Here is a 14963-nt window from a genome sequence, read left to right on the forward strand (position 1 = left end):
CTTATACAGCCACCACAAAAAAATTTAACCCAGCGTAAAACTGCACTACAGTCCACTGTAAACTCACCACAAACTTCACTTAGCACACTGTGGGTCTCTTTTAGGTTTTTGCAATGTAAAGTTTCATTCTTGATCAACAGTAGTCACAGTACCTGGGACCCCTGCCTCTCACCAATTTTATGTTAGAGTATGCAGGGGCAGGGGGGGGGGGGGGGGGGGGGGGGAAAGCACATGCTTCTTCCTAAAACTCCCAACTACATCTGACATAATTTTCATGGTTGCTGCATCAATCCATGGTAATATCAACCTGTGCATCATTTATGGAATATCCCCGTACATACATACTCTGCAAGCCACCATAAAGTGGGTGGTGGAGGGTACCCTACACCACTACTAGTCATTTCTCTTCCTGTTCCACTCACTGATAGACAGAGGGAAAAAAAACCGTCTATGTGTCTCCATATGAGCCCTAATTTCTTATATCTTATCTTCATGGTCCTTACATGAAATTTATGTTGGTGGCAGTAGGATCTTTCTGCAGACAGTGTCAAATGCCAGTTCTCTAAATTTTCTCAGTAGTGTTCCTCAAAAAGAACGTTGCTTTCCCTCCAGGGATTCCCATTTGAATTCCTGAAGCACTTGAATGTTGTTTGATCCTAGTGGTAACATATCTGGCAGCCCACCTCTAAATTGCTTCAATATATTGTGTTAATCCAACCAATTGGGGATCCCAAACACTCAAGCAGTACTCAAGAATAAGTCACACTAGCATCCTGTATGTGATCTCCTTTACAGGTGAAATACACTTTCCCAAAATTATCCCAATAAACTGAAGTTGACAATTCGCCTTCCCTACCACAATCCTGACATGCTCATTCCATTTCATATCACTTTGCAACATAATCCCCAGATATTTAAATGATGTGACTGTGTCAAACAGGACGCCATTGACATAGTATTCAAACATTACAAGTTTGTTTCTTGTAGTCATCTGCATTAACTTACATTTTTCTACATTTAGAGCTAGCTGCGATTCATCATACTAACTAGAAATTTTGTCCAAGTCCTCTTGCATCCTCCTATAGTCACTCAACTTTGACACCTTCCTGTACAGCACAGCAACATCAGCAAACGGCCAGAGATTACTGCCCACCCTGTCTGCCAGATCATTCGTGTATGTAGTGTATAATGATGGATGTATGACACGTTCCTAGTGCACTCCTGACTATACTGTTATGTCTCATGAACACTCACCATTGAGGACAACATATTGGGTTCTATTAGTTTGGAAGTCTTTGAGCCACTCACATATCTGTGAACTGATTCTGTATGCTCGTATCTTCCTTAAGTCTATAGTACCATGTTAAATGCTTTTTGGAGATATATATGGAATCTGCCTGGTCTATCATTTGAGAAAGGGGGCAAGCTGTGTTTGATGATCAGTGCTTTCTAAAACCATGCTGTTTCATGGACACGAGCTTTTCAGTCTCTAGGTAGTGTATTATATTCAAACTCAGAACATCTTCTAGAACTCCGCAGTGAGGAAAACTTCTAACCACTTACCACACGGATTGTATCCTTGTGCAAGACTTGTCATGAGCACCTACCAAGCTTCTCCTATTCCAGTTCTGTCACAGTTTTGCACAGCATTTTATGTGGGTTTGAACACCAGTTGAACGGGCACCAGCAAACTGCAGCCAAAGCAGACTGACCGACCAATGCCTGAACTGGCTGCTGAACACACATTCAGCTTCAATAAATGTTCTATGGCCTGTGGCAACACAACACAATACTCACCCACCCCAACATCACCAGTACTGGCATCTTTAAATTAAGGCCATGGTTATAACTGTATTCTCAGATTTATTAAATTCAGATGTAATATGCTTTTTGATATAATAACTTTTTGTTATTCATAACATTACTTATATTTAAAATAGAACAGTTACATATCTACATGTATGCTGAACCTTTTGTGAGGTCATTTCTTTGAAATATAGTGTTTTAATTCCTCTTGTTATGCATGGTTCTTGTGGTGGCATAATGTATGGTTTTCAGTGGGAAATATTTGTACAAGTTAGAGTTCAATATACCTGGAAATTCATTGACGTTAGAACCATCATCTAATGTATCACAAACATGACTCAAACTTACATTGTGCAAGTTCTTTCTAAAGTTGTCTGCTGCGAAATCACTACTTGTTCTATTTGTCTACCTGGCCAGTAACAGGAGTGCTCCTATTTTTTATTGTACCTAATTCACCTTGTTGATATGACCGCCCATTTACAACTGATGAATATTAACTTGATTTATATTCCAGTTAAAAGTGTTGAGTAATATTTCTGTACCACCCCTATTACTTGTTTTATAAATTCCTTCAAAAAATTAACACTAAAATCATCATTATTATTTTCCTTTTCTTATCTGACAGAACATAGTAGGATCTGAAATCTTTTTAGAAATGTCTGAAAATGTACTATTATGCAGGGGCTGTTTTTACAAAAAAATGTGATTTTGAAAGGCTTCTCTGTCAGATTAAGTAATGTGATTAAGCATTTTGGCAGACGATTTTGCACACATGAGAATCATCAACTGTCAGATATTTAAGTTCTGCAGCCACTATACATGATAGCTAAGATGGTCACATAACGTTGTTATAAACAATAACAAAAGGTGTCAACAATTTCCTCTTGCCTAAGAAGTGCATGCATTTGATCCCTGTTAACATCTCTCCCTATCTTATGATAAATGTTTATATTATCTAATTTTTTGGCATATTTGCATATGTCCCTGCTTACAGTCAGTTTGTGTTCATTGTTGTATTTATAATGCTATATTGCTTGTGTGTGTATGTGTGTGTGTGTGTGTGTGTGTGTGTGTGTGTGTGTGTGTAGTTTAATATTTATTCATGTACACACTTCCTGCCTTCAATGTTGTGCTTGCACCCAAAGACTTCGAAGATTTCACACTCACCATGTGAAGAGGAAAGTTCTCTAATTTACTAAAAAGCTTTGTTTCATAATGACAAAAATGAGTAAGTGCCCATATTAGGATCAAAATATGTGTATTGAAAATAGTATCAGAAACTTGTAGGCTCCAATCTGCCACTTGGATACTGTTTGGCTTGGTCTCTCCCTATGTAGTTTAGTGAATACCGGAATGGGCCTCATAAAAACCTTTCTTGTTGCCTTCCTGGTGATCAGACTAGTCAGAAGAAGAAGTCATCAGTATTTACTAACCCACTTCCATCAGAGCAGCCATAAGTTGCAATCAGTATGTTTTATTTCTACTAGTTTTGTTCTGTAATTTTACAAGAGCATCATCAGATACTGGTGAGTTGAATACAATAAATTATGTCAATTAAGACATTAAAGAAAATATTTCATTTACAAGATGGTAACTTACGTTTAAAATACAGTAGTTAGCTATAATTTTTTATAGGGTGAAACCTGGAAAAATAAAACGAGCTGATTGCAACTTGTGGCTGTCCTGAGAAACATAACTTCAACAGTCACGGTTTCCACTACGGTCAGTGCCTACTATCACAAAATTTACTAATCTCATTGTAAATTGGGCATTATGTGATATTAAAAAACAAAAAAACTGAAATGGGGCAGTGGGGTATGAAGGAAAAAATTGAAGTAAGTTGAATGCCTCAGCTGAGAGATGACATAACATAAAACTGTTCTCAACATGAAAATTTGTTTGAATGTCATAGTACCTTACTAGATATGGTCCTATTGGAGGTGGTATACCCTCTTGGCTTTCTCCAACATTTGAGCCAGCTTACAGTCCGCTGCCGGTAGCTGAGTGGTCAGCACGACAGACTGTCAATCCTAAGGGCCCGGGTTTGATTCCCGGCTGGGTCGGAGATTTTCTCCGCTCAGGGACTGGGTGTTGTGTTGTCCTAATCATCATTATTTCATCCCCATCGACGCGCAAGTTGCCAAAGTGGTGTCTAATCGAAAGGCTTGCACCAGGCGAGCGGTCTACCTGATGGGAGGTCCTCGTCACACGCCATTATTATTATTATTATTATTATTATTACTGAACTTACTATAGTGGCCGGCCGGTGTGACCGAGCGGTTCTAGGCGCTTCAGTCTGGAACCGCGCGACTGCTACGGTCGCAGGTTCGAATCCTGCCTCGGGCATGGATGTGTGTGATGGGGAAGGGGGGTATCAATAGTTCATCTTATATTGGCACAGCTCTTTTTTTTTAACACCACACCAGGATTGAAATATACAAAAGTAGGACTTGCAGTGCATAATAATGGAATCAAATTCACTAAAATCCTGTATTCTTTCTTGTGTAATGTGTATCTCCTTTAACATTATTTTGTTTCAGGATCTCACGATATCCATTGCATGCGAGACATGAGGGATGCACTTGGAGCTTTAGGCCCTGTGGATGGTCAGAATCCAGAATTAAATAACCTGACCTGTTCAATGACTGAAGTGGAGCCTGGCGATATTGTGTTTCTTACATCTGATGGGGTTTCTGACAATTTTGATCCTGTTGTAGGCAAGTTTGCAGTACTTCCACCTGCACAACCAAGCTCATCAGCAGAAAACACGAAGACAGCAGGGAACACTATGAATATCACAGGAAGTACTATGAAAGTGCAATCAACCAATACATCCTCTAGGGCAAATGCAAACAGTGACATTTTACCTAGTTCACTACCCACAGTACAGGCATATCAGAGACATGAACTGTCATTGTTAAGAATGGAGGACTTGTTAAAGAATGGAGTATCTGGTAATGGACCACCCTGTGATGATGCCAAGACTCTTTGTGAACTACTCTTAGATTTTGCAACAAGGCTTACAGCAGCAAAACGTCACATTTTAGAAGATCCAGATCTGTATTATACAGTTTCTGAAAATTCTGATCAACTAAAGGAACTCAGTAAATCCGAGCAACGCACAAGACGAAAGAAGGTATGTGAAAAACTGGCAATGGTACCAGGAAAGCTTGATCATGCAACTGTTGTAGCCTACAAAGTTGGAGTTCACCACAAGGAAGAAGCAACAGCAACTAAAATATCTGCCAACAAGGAAATTGCTGAAAAAACAGATGAGAACTATTTAGAAACTATTTTGTAGATATGACATTACTCTTATGGGCAGTGTAGCTTTAATAATGGGAGTACATTGAATTTTAAATTTTGGTAATTAATTCTCATTTGGTTTTGTGCTGTGAAATGCAAGATAATTTTGATAGTCTTGGTGAGAAATTGAGTTACGAGGCACTTGAAAGGCTAAGCACAAAAATACACGAGAAAAATCTTGCTTATTCTCTCCCAGATATCTTGTGCTGTCCAAGGAAAAGTAGAGCAGATAGACATAAGATGGATTCCCATCTCTTTCTGTGACTCTGCTGTGGTTTTCCAGTAACTGGCTTAATCTATTAGACATTCATAGTTGTGCAGCCAGTACTGAAAATAAGATATTTCACAGTAGTTATATAAAAGGTATCGTATTTACCAGTGCAGGTTGCACCCACTGAACAGTTAGACATGAGAATACCATTGCTTGAAGCAAGGTTGGCCTATTAAAACTTCATGCGAAAGCAATGCCTCTGATTTTTTTCCTCTTAATGCACATATACATTATTTATTAAATCTGACACTAATGACTCTGTAGTTTATAATTTAGTTATAATTTTGTAACAGATTTTTTGTTTGAAATTTTGGTTTGCGGATTGATGATCTTTCGTGATTTTAGAATAAGTTTACAACTGTTCCACTCTAAAAAGCAACAACATTCCTCAATGATAAAAAAAGGCACTAAAGGAACTGAATCTGCCTTGCATGCTGTTTCTCTGCTAGTGAGTTTTATAAATGAAAGGTTGTTATGTGGCTCTTCAAAAGTGAGACTGACATTCTCAACTTGGTTTGCCAGCCAAGGAAATGTGGAAAGACCTTCACAGGAAAACAAAATATGCATTTCTATGCATTCCAAATCAGTATCTACATCCAAGACTGAATAAAAAAATCTTTTGTGATTTATCTAAAAATAGTTTCAGGGTAGCACCCTATTCTCGTTGCACCATTAATAAATAGTGTTTGTAATACAGATTTTTGTTTTAGTAGTCACACAAAAATGAATACCATTCAGCTGTAAAACTGTGATACATTTTTTGCAAAATTATAAAACTTTGGGAACCAAATTGACTAACTTTACTGTATTCAAACATAGGTTATTTATTGCCATATGGCCAGTCTATCAGTAACTTAAGTATCTAGGAATGGAATAGGAAAATCCTCAAAGTTACTAAAGGTAACTCTAAATAACCAAGTATACCATTACAGCTTATGCCATCCTTACATGTAGATTATGGTACAGATTTCTGAAGATTATGCAGAGTCTGTCTTGTTTGTTGTCTGAATTTGCCCAAATCATGTCATGTTTTACTCTAATTGATACTGAAGATGTTGGTTTTCAGGTTGCATATGTTGATAGGATAGATTCTGAAAGAATAGAACTAGATATTCTTGTGATAAAGTCCCTTGCATCATTTGAAGGTACTACTGATTGGGTATTTATGTCACTACAGGAATATGTAACACAGAGAAGTAGTGATGATATATTTTAAAAAGTAAAATGGGCAGTACAGAGAAATTTATTGAAATGTATAGTTTTGAAATGTGGAAAGATCTTCACAGGAAAACAAAATCTGCATAATTGGGTTAAATGTTATTTCTCCTAACTTAATACCTATAAAAATTCACCAAAATGTTCTCTATCAGAAAAAGAGCTTGTAGTTTGTATGTATGGTAATATCTGAAACTTGTTTCATCTGCCTTTGCCAGTCTTAACAAATTTATTGACGGACAGTAAGGTTGCTACTTCAATGCTTGGGTACTCTTACAGGTTTTACCTAATTTTAAAAGTCAGTAATGTTCACAGAAACTGTTTATTTTTAAAAAAACATGTTCAGTCACACTCTTGAGAAATGTGGGCCTATCTGTGTGTGTGTGTGTGTGTGTGTGTGTGTGTGTGTGTGTGTGTGTGTGTGTGTGTTGGTTAGTCTGTATTAATTTAAACCTACATAAACCTATAATTTAATTGCTACATAAACGTAACAAATGAAATTTCATCTAACTAGAAGTTTGTGATGCTCAAATGTTGATATTGATTTACTTGATACTTTGATGGCTGATGCTCTAGAGAATTACAAGTACTTGTGTAAATATATTTAAATTAGGAGAAGAAATCATGTAAATGAATCTTGCAGCATACAGACTAGAGTTGACACAAGTTTATGTAACAATAACTGTTACGTACTGCTGTACTTTTGTAAGATTGTTATTGTGAATGTTTTATGGCTGTGATTGTTGTAAGAAGTTAGTTCTTCGTGTGAATTGTAATGTGTGGGTTGTCATTAATGGTTTTCACTATAAATTTATATAATGTGTACAGTTTCCCGTAAATACATACTGTGACAAAAAAATTGGTAGTTCACTAAAGATATTATTTTTGTTGATATTGTATAATTTGAATAATTGCTTTCTGTGACATGGCTAGATTATTGTAGTTGTTGCAGTTAGATATTTATGGAGTATGGGATATTTAAGTTGTCAGTATATTTGTGACAAACTGAAAATACAAAAAAAAGAAAAAAAAGAAAAATGTTGACAGGGCATTCCACTGAATAAATGCAGCTATCTGTGAAAATGATTTACTTCAGGATTCAGTGTTATTTAAATATACTAATATCTTAGATATGCATTTTTCTTTAGCAGTTTTGTTTCACTGAATCTAAAACATTTATTATGAAACCAAATGTTAATCGTAGCATTGAACTGTCAATGAGTGAATTGTTTTGTGTTATTTGCAAACCACTGGAAGCTACTTGTTACTAAGTGATAATTTTGTGACGACTATAAAAGAAAAATCTGTGTAGAATATGACACTTGCTGGTCAAGTGTGTATTTGGTTTATCTGCTATTTATGTAGAAAATGATGACACTCAGTTATTCAAAAGTGTAATGTGTGACTGTGATAAAAAGCAATATACATTATATAACATGGAGCACTTTCACAAACTGAAGCAGTCAAACACAAACTTTGTTATAGCATTTTTACTTACAATTGTTTTATGGTCTCTGATTATTTCAATAGAAATTAATAAAGTTTTCCTTGGACTTAATTTTTAAATTACTTGTAGCAATCAGTAAATTTTTACATCCTTTTCTGCTATGTTTCAAAGCAGCACCTGCATATTCCTTATGTGAATTTTACTTACATGATTTATTTCGTGCAGGGATGTTTAAAGTGATGGGGGCAGGTGAGAGTCCTGCGAAATCATCCCTTCTGTTTCTTCAGTATCGCACTATCAAATGTTAAGGCTATGTTTTCAGCTTTACAGAATAGCTTTGTGACATTATTTCATAAGACTCATATTTCAGTACTTCTACTGTACAGATAATTTTATTGGCTTTTCCTTCAGTTTCATTGCAGTTCCTTTTAGATAAAAAGAGCAGTACAGGCAAAAGAATTATTAATGATGAATTATTTTCTACTAGGTAGATTTACATTTGAGCTATTTGTTCACTTCTGAGTTTCAGAAACTAGACATATAAGAGATGGCAATGTATTAAGTGTCCACTTTGCGCATGTCTTGTAGAGATCTGAAGTTTTTCAGATGAAGGTTTTTTGTATGTGCAACTGTTTTTTAGTTGGATGAATGTTTCCTTATGGGGGTCATATCTGACTTTGGTTCTGTGGTTAGTGAGTTACATCTTTACAAAGGCTATTTAAGATTTGTGAGAATTTGCCAAAACATCTAGATTTGTTTTTCATGAAACTCATTATATTACCCTCAAAGCTGCATCAGATAAACCATATACTCAACATTATTTTGATGGTTATGTATTGTTATGCTAAAAATGCATAGTAAACTGAGACTGACAGTGGATTGCATTATGTTGAAAAAATGTATTTAAAATAAAAAATAGTAATGAAGAAAATATTCCAAAAGAAATAGATCATTTTGATATTTACCTACCTAAGTACTTTTATGTTTCTAAAATAACACTGCAGGATAAAAGGTTGAAACATGACAAAGAAATTATTGGGGGGAATGAGACAAATGCTGTAAATGAGTAATAGTTATATATCAGTAGTGGATTTGTAACAGTATGCACCGGTACACCGTACATGTAGCTCTGACAAAAAAGTGTTAAAATAACATTTTGAGATGTCTAAATTTCAAAAATAAATCCTTGTAAAATTCTTAAATCAAGCAATGATTATATACATAAAGGGTTATAAAGTTTTAGGGCCATGGCAAAATCATTTTCACATTATCACTGTTGTCTGGAATCACCAAGAACTGAACTAAGAGCTTCTACTCAAAACAAGATAAAATCAAAGTCATGTCTGTTGTCTTTACAGTCTTTATTAATAGGTCACTTTTCTGAAGTCCAGAGTTTGTGTGTGACAGTGATCTAATCTGACAGGCGGAAAAAGTTTCTGTATTAATTTAAAGAATATTTTGCATTTCGCTCTATTTTATTAAACAATATATTAGAAATTGAAATTGTAATGACATAAATGACTATCTGATTAGTGGTTGGCTAAAGCAAGTTTTGCCGCGAGAATGATCTGGAAGGATCATTCTGATTGGTTATTCAGATCAATAGTCAATAAGAATCGAGCAGTTCCTGCGTGCAGATAGTTAGATAGGCAGAGAGGAGAGGAGTATCGAGAGAGTCGCTCGCTAACCTGCTTCCGAGTTACACCATGCTAGATGTCTCCGCGAAAGTAGTATGTAAAATGAAGAGCTAGTGAGATCATTTCAGATAGAACGTGTCATGACTAGAGCGGTTTAAGTTACGAACATTTTGAGGAAAGTGTGACGTTTCAGAGCTAATTAATTGAAGTTTTATAAGCGTGTGATCTTTTGGTCGTAGAGAGAATTCCACGTGGCATATTCCGTGTTCTTTATGGAATACTTTGGCGAGCACTTCTGACATAGAAGACCCCTGAAATGACCAAATGTGCAACTTGCAAATAGTGGTGGGTCAGTGACTGTTAGATCGCAAATTTAATCGGGTTGGAGTTGCAGAAATTCTGACTGCTTTTTCGTATGAAAACATGTTGCAAAGACTGTGAACTTGGAATGATTGAGCCTTTGCCTTATTAAATACGGACTTGATAGCCATTTCATGTGCTTTATTAAGAATAAAAAGCCTTTTCAGTAGAATTTTCAAATGCTTACTGAAATTAAAATGCATCCTCCAAATGCCTGAAATATTTGAATATCAACTTACAGGAACTGATTTACAACTTGAGTTACGCACCCTCTGTGTGGTAGGTATTAGGTAGTGGTTTCATCAACACCGCTTTACACTGCCTAGCGTGTATCTACTACTGCAGAGTGAAGGGATGTCAGAAAGAAGGCATATAGAGGTAGGTGAACTGTTTGATGAAAGTGACAGAGAGAGGGAGAGAGATAAAGGAACGACAGTCCGACCCCGACCCACTGCACTGGCTAGGAAATTATTATAGCTACCATTCACAAAGATGTTGCCCAAATTGGCAGAAACTGCTGGAGATTTCATTGATGTGTGAGAGTTCTATTTTTTCTGTAACCATGGATAATATGTGACTGGACTTAATGCTATCAGTTTGATCAGGAGTTGAAGTGATAATCAATGGCTTGACATTGTCCGTTTGTGATGTGCCAGAAAGTGTTAGTGCAGGATCAATACAATATTATTAATAAACTTTTTGACATCAGGAATCCGTACTTGATGAAATAGTCAATGTCAAGTTATATGAGGGTTTTTAAAAAAAAAAGTTGCTATGCATCTGCTGTGTTTGATCAGAGTTGTATAATCCTGGAAAGTTGACTCTGCTGCATGATACTGCCCTCTTGCATACTGCCACAGATTTCCACACTTGCTCGGCCAAATGCTGGTCAGTTATTCTCAGATAAATACTGTATTCTGCATACTGCTTTCCGTCACTCATATAAAGGAAAGCAGAGGCACCTCTGGTATCCCGAACCAGTGACTTTGAAAGCCCACTAGAGAGCATGGAACTGGAACCTTGGTTACTAGACGGAGCAAGTTGAATTGAACTGAATTTTATTTGATCCTGTAAGATTACATTGTGTACAGTAAATGTACGTGTAGTATAGGACATGTCAAAGTATTAACATTCTTTATCACTTATTTTTCTACACCTTTAGCTTACATTTTTACATCACTGATAATGAGTAACAATATATACAAATTTAATGGCATAAGTATTCTGCAACACTGTAAAACTCTTTTTCAATGAGATGGTCTTTAAGTTTATTTGGAAAGTCATTGTGAAGTACACTATCTTGCAGGTTTTTAGGCAGACTTCTTAGTAGTCTGATACCAGAGTACTGGGGTCCTTTTTCTAGCATTGCCAGTCGGTGGGGTATGCTCCGTACTTCTTTCTTGTATTGTGGGTGTGTACACTAGCATTTGTAATCCAATCCTCACTACCTTTTGTGATGTACATTATTGTTTTGTATACATACAATGATGAAAAAGTTAAGATACCTAAATTCTTGAAACAGTTTCTGCATGTTTTAGAGGTCTTTCTTCTTAAAATGGTCCTAATTGCTTTTTTTTTGTAATGTGAACACTCGTTTTGTCTCTTGTTTGTTTGAGTTTCCCCACACAGTCACTCCATACTGTAAGTATGGTTCGAAAAGTCCATGATACACTGTACACAGAAGGTTCTTGTCTGAATACTGTGATAGCTGCATCATTAAGAATATGAGAGAGCTCAGTTTCTTACAGACATTATTAATATGTTTTTTCCATTTCAGTTCATTATCCACAAGAATACCTAAGAATCTAGCAGATTCTGCTTCTTCCAGCCTTGTTCCATCAACCTCTAAATTCATGCCTACAGCCTTTTCCTTGTTTTTAAACACTGCATACATAATCTTCTTTAGATTTATAACCAGTTCATTTTCCAACAGCCACTGAGCTGTGACATTTGCAGATATGTATGCTCTTCTCTCAAGCTGTTCCATATTTTGGTCACTATTTAGTATTGTCATGTCATCAGCATACAATATTTTCTTTTCTTCCTCCTGAACACCTATATCATCAACAAATACATTGAATAACAATGGCCCCATTACCGAACCCTGCGGCACTCCATATTTGATGGATTTGGTTTCTGATTGGTACGAGTTTCCTAATGATACATACTGCTTGGGGTTGCACAAGTATGATTTTATCCATTCACCTGGCTGCCCCCGAATGCCATAGTTGCTTAATTTTTGTATCAGCATATCATGGTCAATGGTGTCAAGTGCCTTTGAAAGATCTAGAAACATTGCAGAGACAACCTTTTTCTCATCTAAGGACTGTAAAATGTATTCTGTTAGACTGACAATTGCTGATTCTGTAGATTTACCCTTTCTGAAACCATGTTGTGAGGGCATGAGAATGTTATGTTTGTCCAAATAGTTAACTAATCTGGTATACATAAGCATTTCTAGGATTTTTGAGAAACCTGATATCAGTGAAACTGGTGTGTAGTTGTTGGGATCATCCTTACACCCTTTCTTGTACACTGGCACTACCTTCGTTACCTTCAGTTTTTCTGGAAAAATCGCATATCTGAAAGAACAGTTTGCTATGTTCAGCAGTGGTGTTATTATCTCCTCACATACCAGCTGCAAGTGCTCATGTAGCCAGTTGGTGGTGCCATACATCATTCTGCTGCCCGATCAGAGCTTGCAGCCAATTTAGATCAGCTGCATGGCAACACCAGACTCAGTGATGTATTCGTCTCACTTGCCGTAATGCACTGTTATTCCTCGGCATATGCTTTGCTGTGTCTTAAGTTCTCTCTCTCTCTCTCTCTCTCTCTCTCTCTCTCTCTGGCTCACTTGTTGGGCTCGTTTATCTGTAGCACCATCTCTACTTGTCCATTTCCTCATTGTTTGTCCTTCTGTCCAGAATCTGCGATCTGCCTTTGATGGCCCCAGGCCACTTGGCCTAGCCTCAGCAGGTTCTTTTGGGTGGTTCCTGATCTTCTGTTGAATCCTAGTCGCAATACCACCAATTTGCGGACATCCAAAGATGTACTGTCAGTTCCTCAACAGAATCAAAAAGTAGCATTAGCTGATAGTTTCTAGCAACTTTAGAATTTTGCCAAAAGCGTATTACAGACAATGCAGGTTACTTTGAAGATGATTAAGGTATTTTCTGTTGTTTCATGATACTGTTCACAGATTGAGACACAACTTGTATTTTGCTATTCATATTGGAAACTGATTAAGATTTTAGTTTCTTGGCTAATTTTAGTATTACAAAAATCATCTGATGTGTGTATGAGAGGATAGATCCCATTCGTCAAATAGAGGGGGCATGGAACAGTAAACAGGCATGTAAAAAAAAGAGAGAGAAAGGGGGGGGGGGCAGAAAATCATGTAGGTTTTCAGGGTGTCTAAGATCCGGGAAAAACCCGGAAATTTTTTCATCCGGGATAAATCCAGGAATTTTTTGTTTGTTTTAGCTTTCACGTATTTTTTTTTTTTTTTTTTAATTTTCACTAGTAAGAAACAATACTCTAACAAAGGGTATTATGTACCCCCTTCTGTAGAATAATACTGCAGCAATAAAACATGAACGAGAGAAGAAAAAAAAAATAAAATAAAACTTAAGTTGCAAAGGAAATGCGGTATGTACTACAACAAACCACAGTGCTCATACAAGCGTCTGCCAACAGCAAAATGTGTTAAAGGCCTTAGGAAGACTGCAATGCTTCATAACAACTAATTGCCTCCGATGAGTGTGACGTCACAACAGTTTACTTTAGATTCCTTTGAGCAGTTGCGGGCGATCTCATGCGCATGCGCAGTTGAGTCCCATATGTGTAGTACCTTCTCCTGCTTCTGGCTGCAGAAGTGTGGCTATTAGCTGTATAAGCTGCAGCAGCAAGAAGCTACCTGGAAAAATTTTACTGGTGCGTGCAAGTTGCCAGATTCACTGGGGGCAAACCGGGGCATCTACCCCGGGCGGCAATTTCAGGGAATTGGGGGGCAAGATTCATATTCTTGAGGAAAAAAACCTTGTTCACAAAGTGCCCAGTATCCAGCGCACGTTGATCTGTCGATTATTCATATGATTTTGAAACGCATCCCTGTTGGTTTTTGAACATATTCTAACTTTATTTCTGAATGAATGATAAGTTGAATTTTGAATGAGTGTATAGTGTACGTCATGTTTCTGCCAGGGGAATCCCCACCGCATCTTGAAATAATCTTTCCTGCAGACAGAAGGGGACGGGGCTATAAGAGCTGAGCAGAATAAAGCCGAACGGGTGAATAGCAAACCTTGTTTGTTTATGTGGTTGACTGGGTTTGCGAATGATCAGCGTTGTAATAATTGCCACCGGAATCCATGGATTCAGACTATCAGAGTGGAAGTAAACGACTAACAGGATTGATAGGTAAGAAAGATTACATATTTTCTTCTTGGTGTACCCAAGAAAATGAAATGTTGATAGAAAATTTTAGGCCAGACTGCTACACTAGTAAGGACCAGCTCTACTGTCCCCGGTGGCAGTCGCCCGAGTTCTATTCTGGGAGTAATGCAGAAAACGCGTTGTATGAAGTAATAACACCTAACCAGAGAATAAACGCGGGATAACTAAACCGTTGATTGTGGCAGGGTGAGTGAAGTTAACCGGAGAATAAGTTACATGATTAGTGATGACAAGATTGTTTATTAGAACGAGGAAGGAGGAGAAACGGGGACATCACACAAATTATGGAAGAATAAGACGATTCCAAATTTGTATAAAAATTTCATATTACTACATTTCGATCTCATTCTTGAGAAGCTGGAGCGTATGAATGAAATGTGAAACTATTTCCTAACACAAAACTTTTTGCTTGTAGTAGGCCTGATAAGCATTTGATATTGGTACTTCGTGAAATATATTTTCTCGT

The 14963-nt window shown here is 37.0% G+C and overlaps 1 protein-coding gene across 2 annotated transcripts in view; it reads left to right on the forward strand.

Annotated features, from left to right (window-relative positions):
* The window catches only part of LOC124555610 (PP2C-like domain-containing protein CG9801), a 46948-nt gene extending 38792 nt beyond the window's left edge, over positions 1-8156 (forward strand). For both annotated transcript variants that reach the window (XM_047129579.1, XM_047129580.1), the window contains one exon: positions 4347-8156. In XM_047129579.1, coding sequence (XP_046985535.1) covers positions 4347-5107 — 761 coding nt within the window. In that variant the 3' untranslated portion in view covers positions 5108-8156. The remainder of the gene's footprint in view (positions 1-4346) is intronic.
* Positions 8157-14963: the final 6807 nt, after the last annotated feature.

This window comes from Schistocerca americana, chromosome X (assembly GCF_021461395.2).
Source record: "Schistocerca americana isolate TAMUIC-IGC-003095 chromosome X, iqSchAmer2.1, whole genome shotgun sequence".
Lineage (NCBI taxonomy): Eukaryota > Metazoa > Arthropoda > Insecta > Orthoptera > Acrididae > Schistocerca > Schistocerca americana.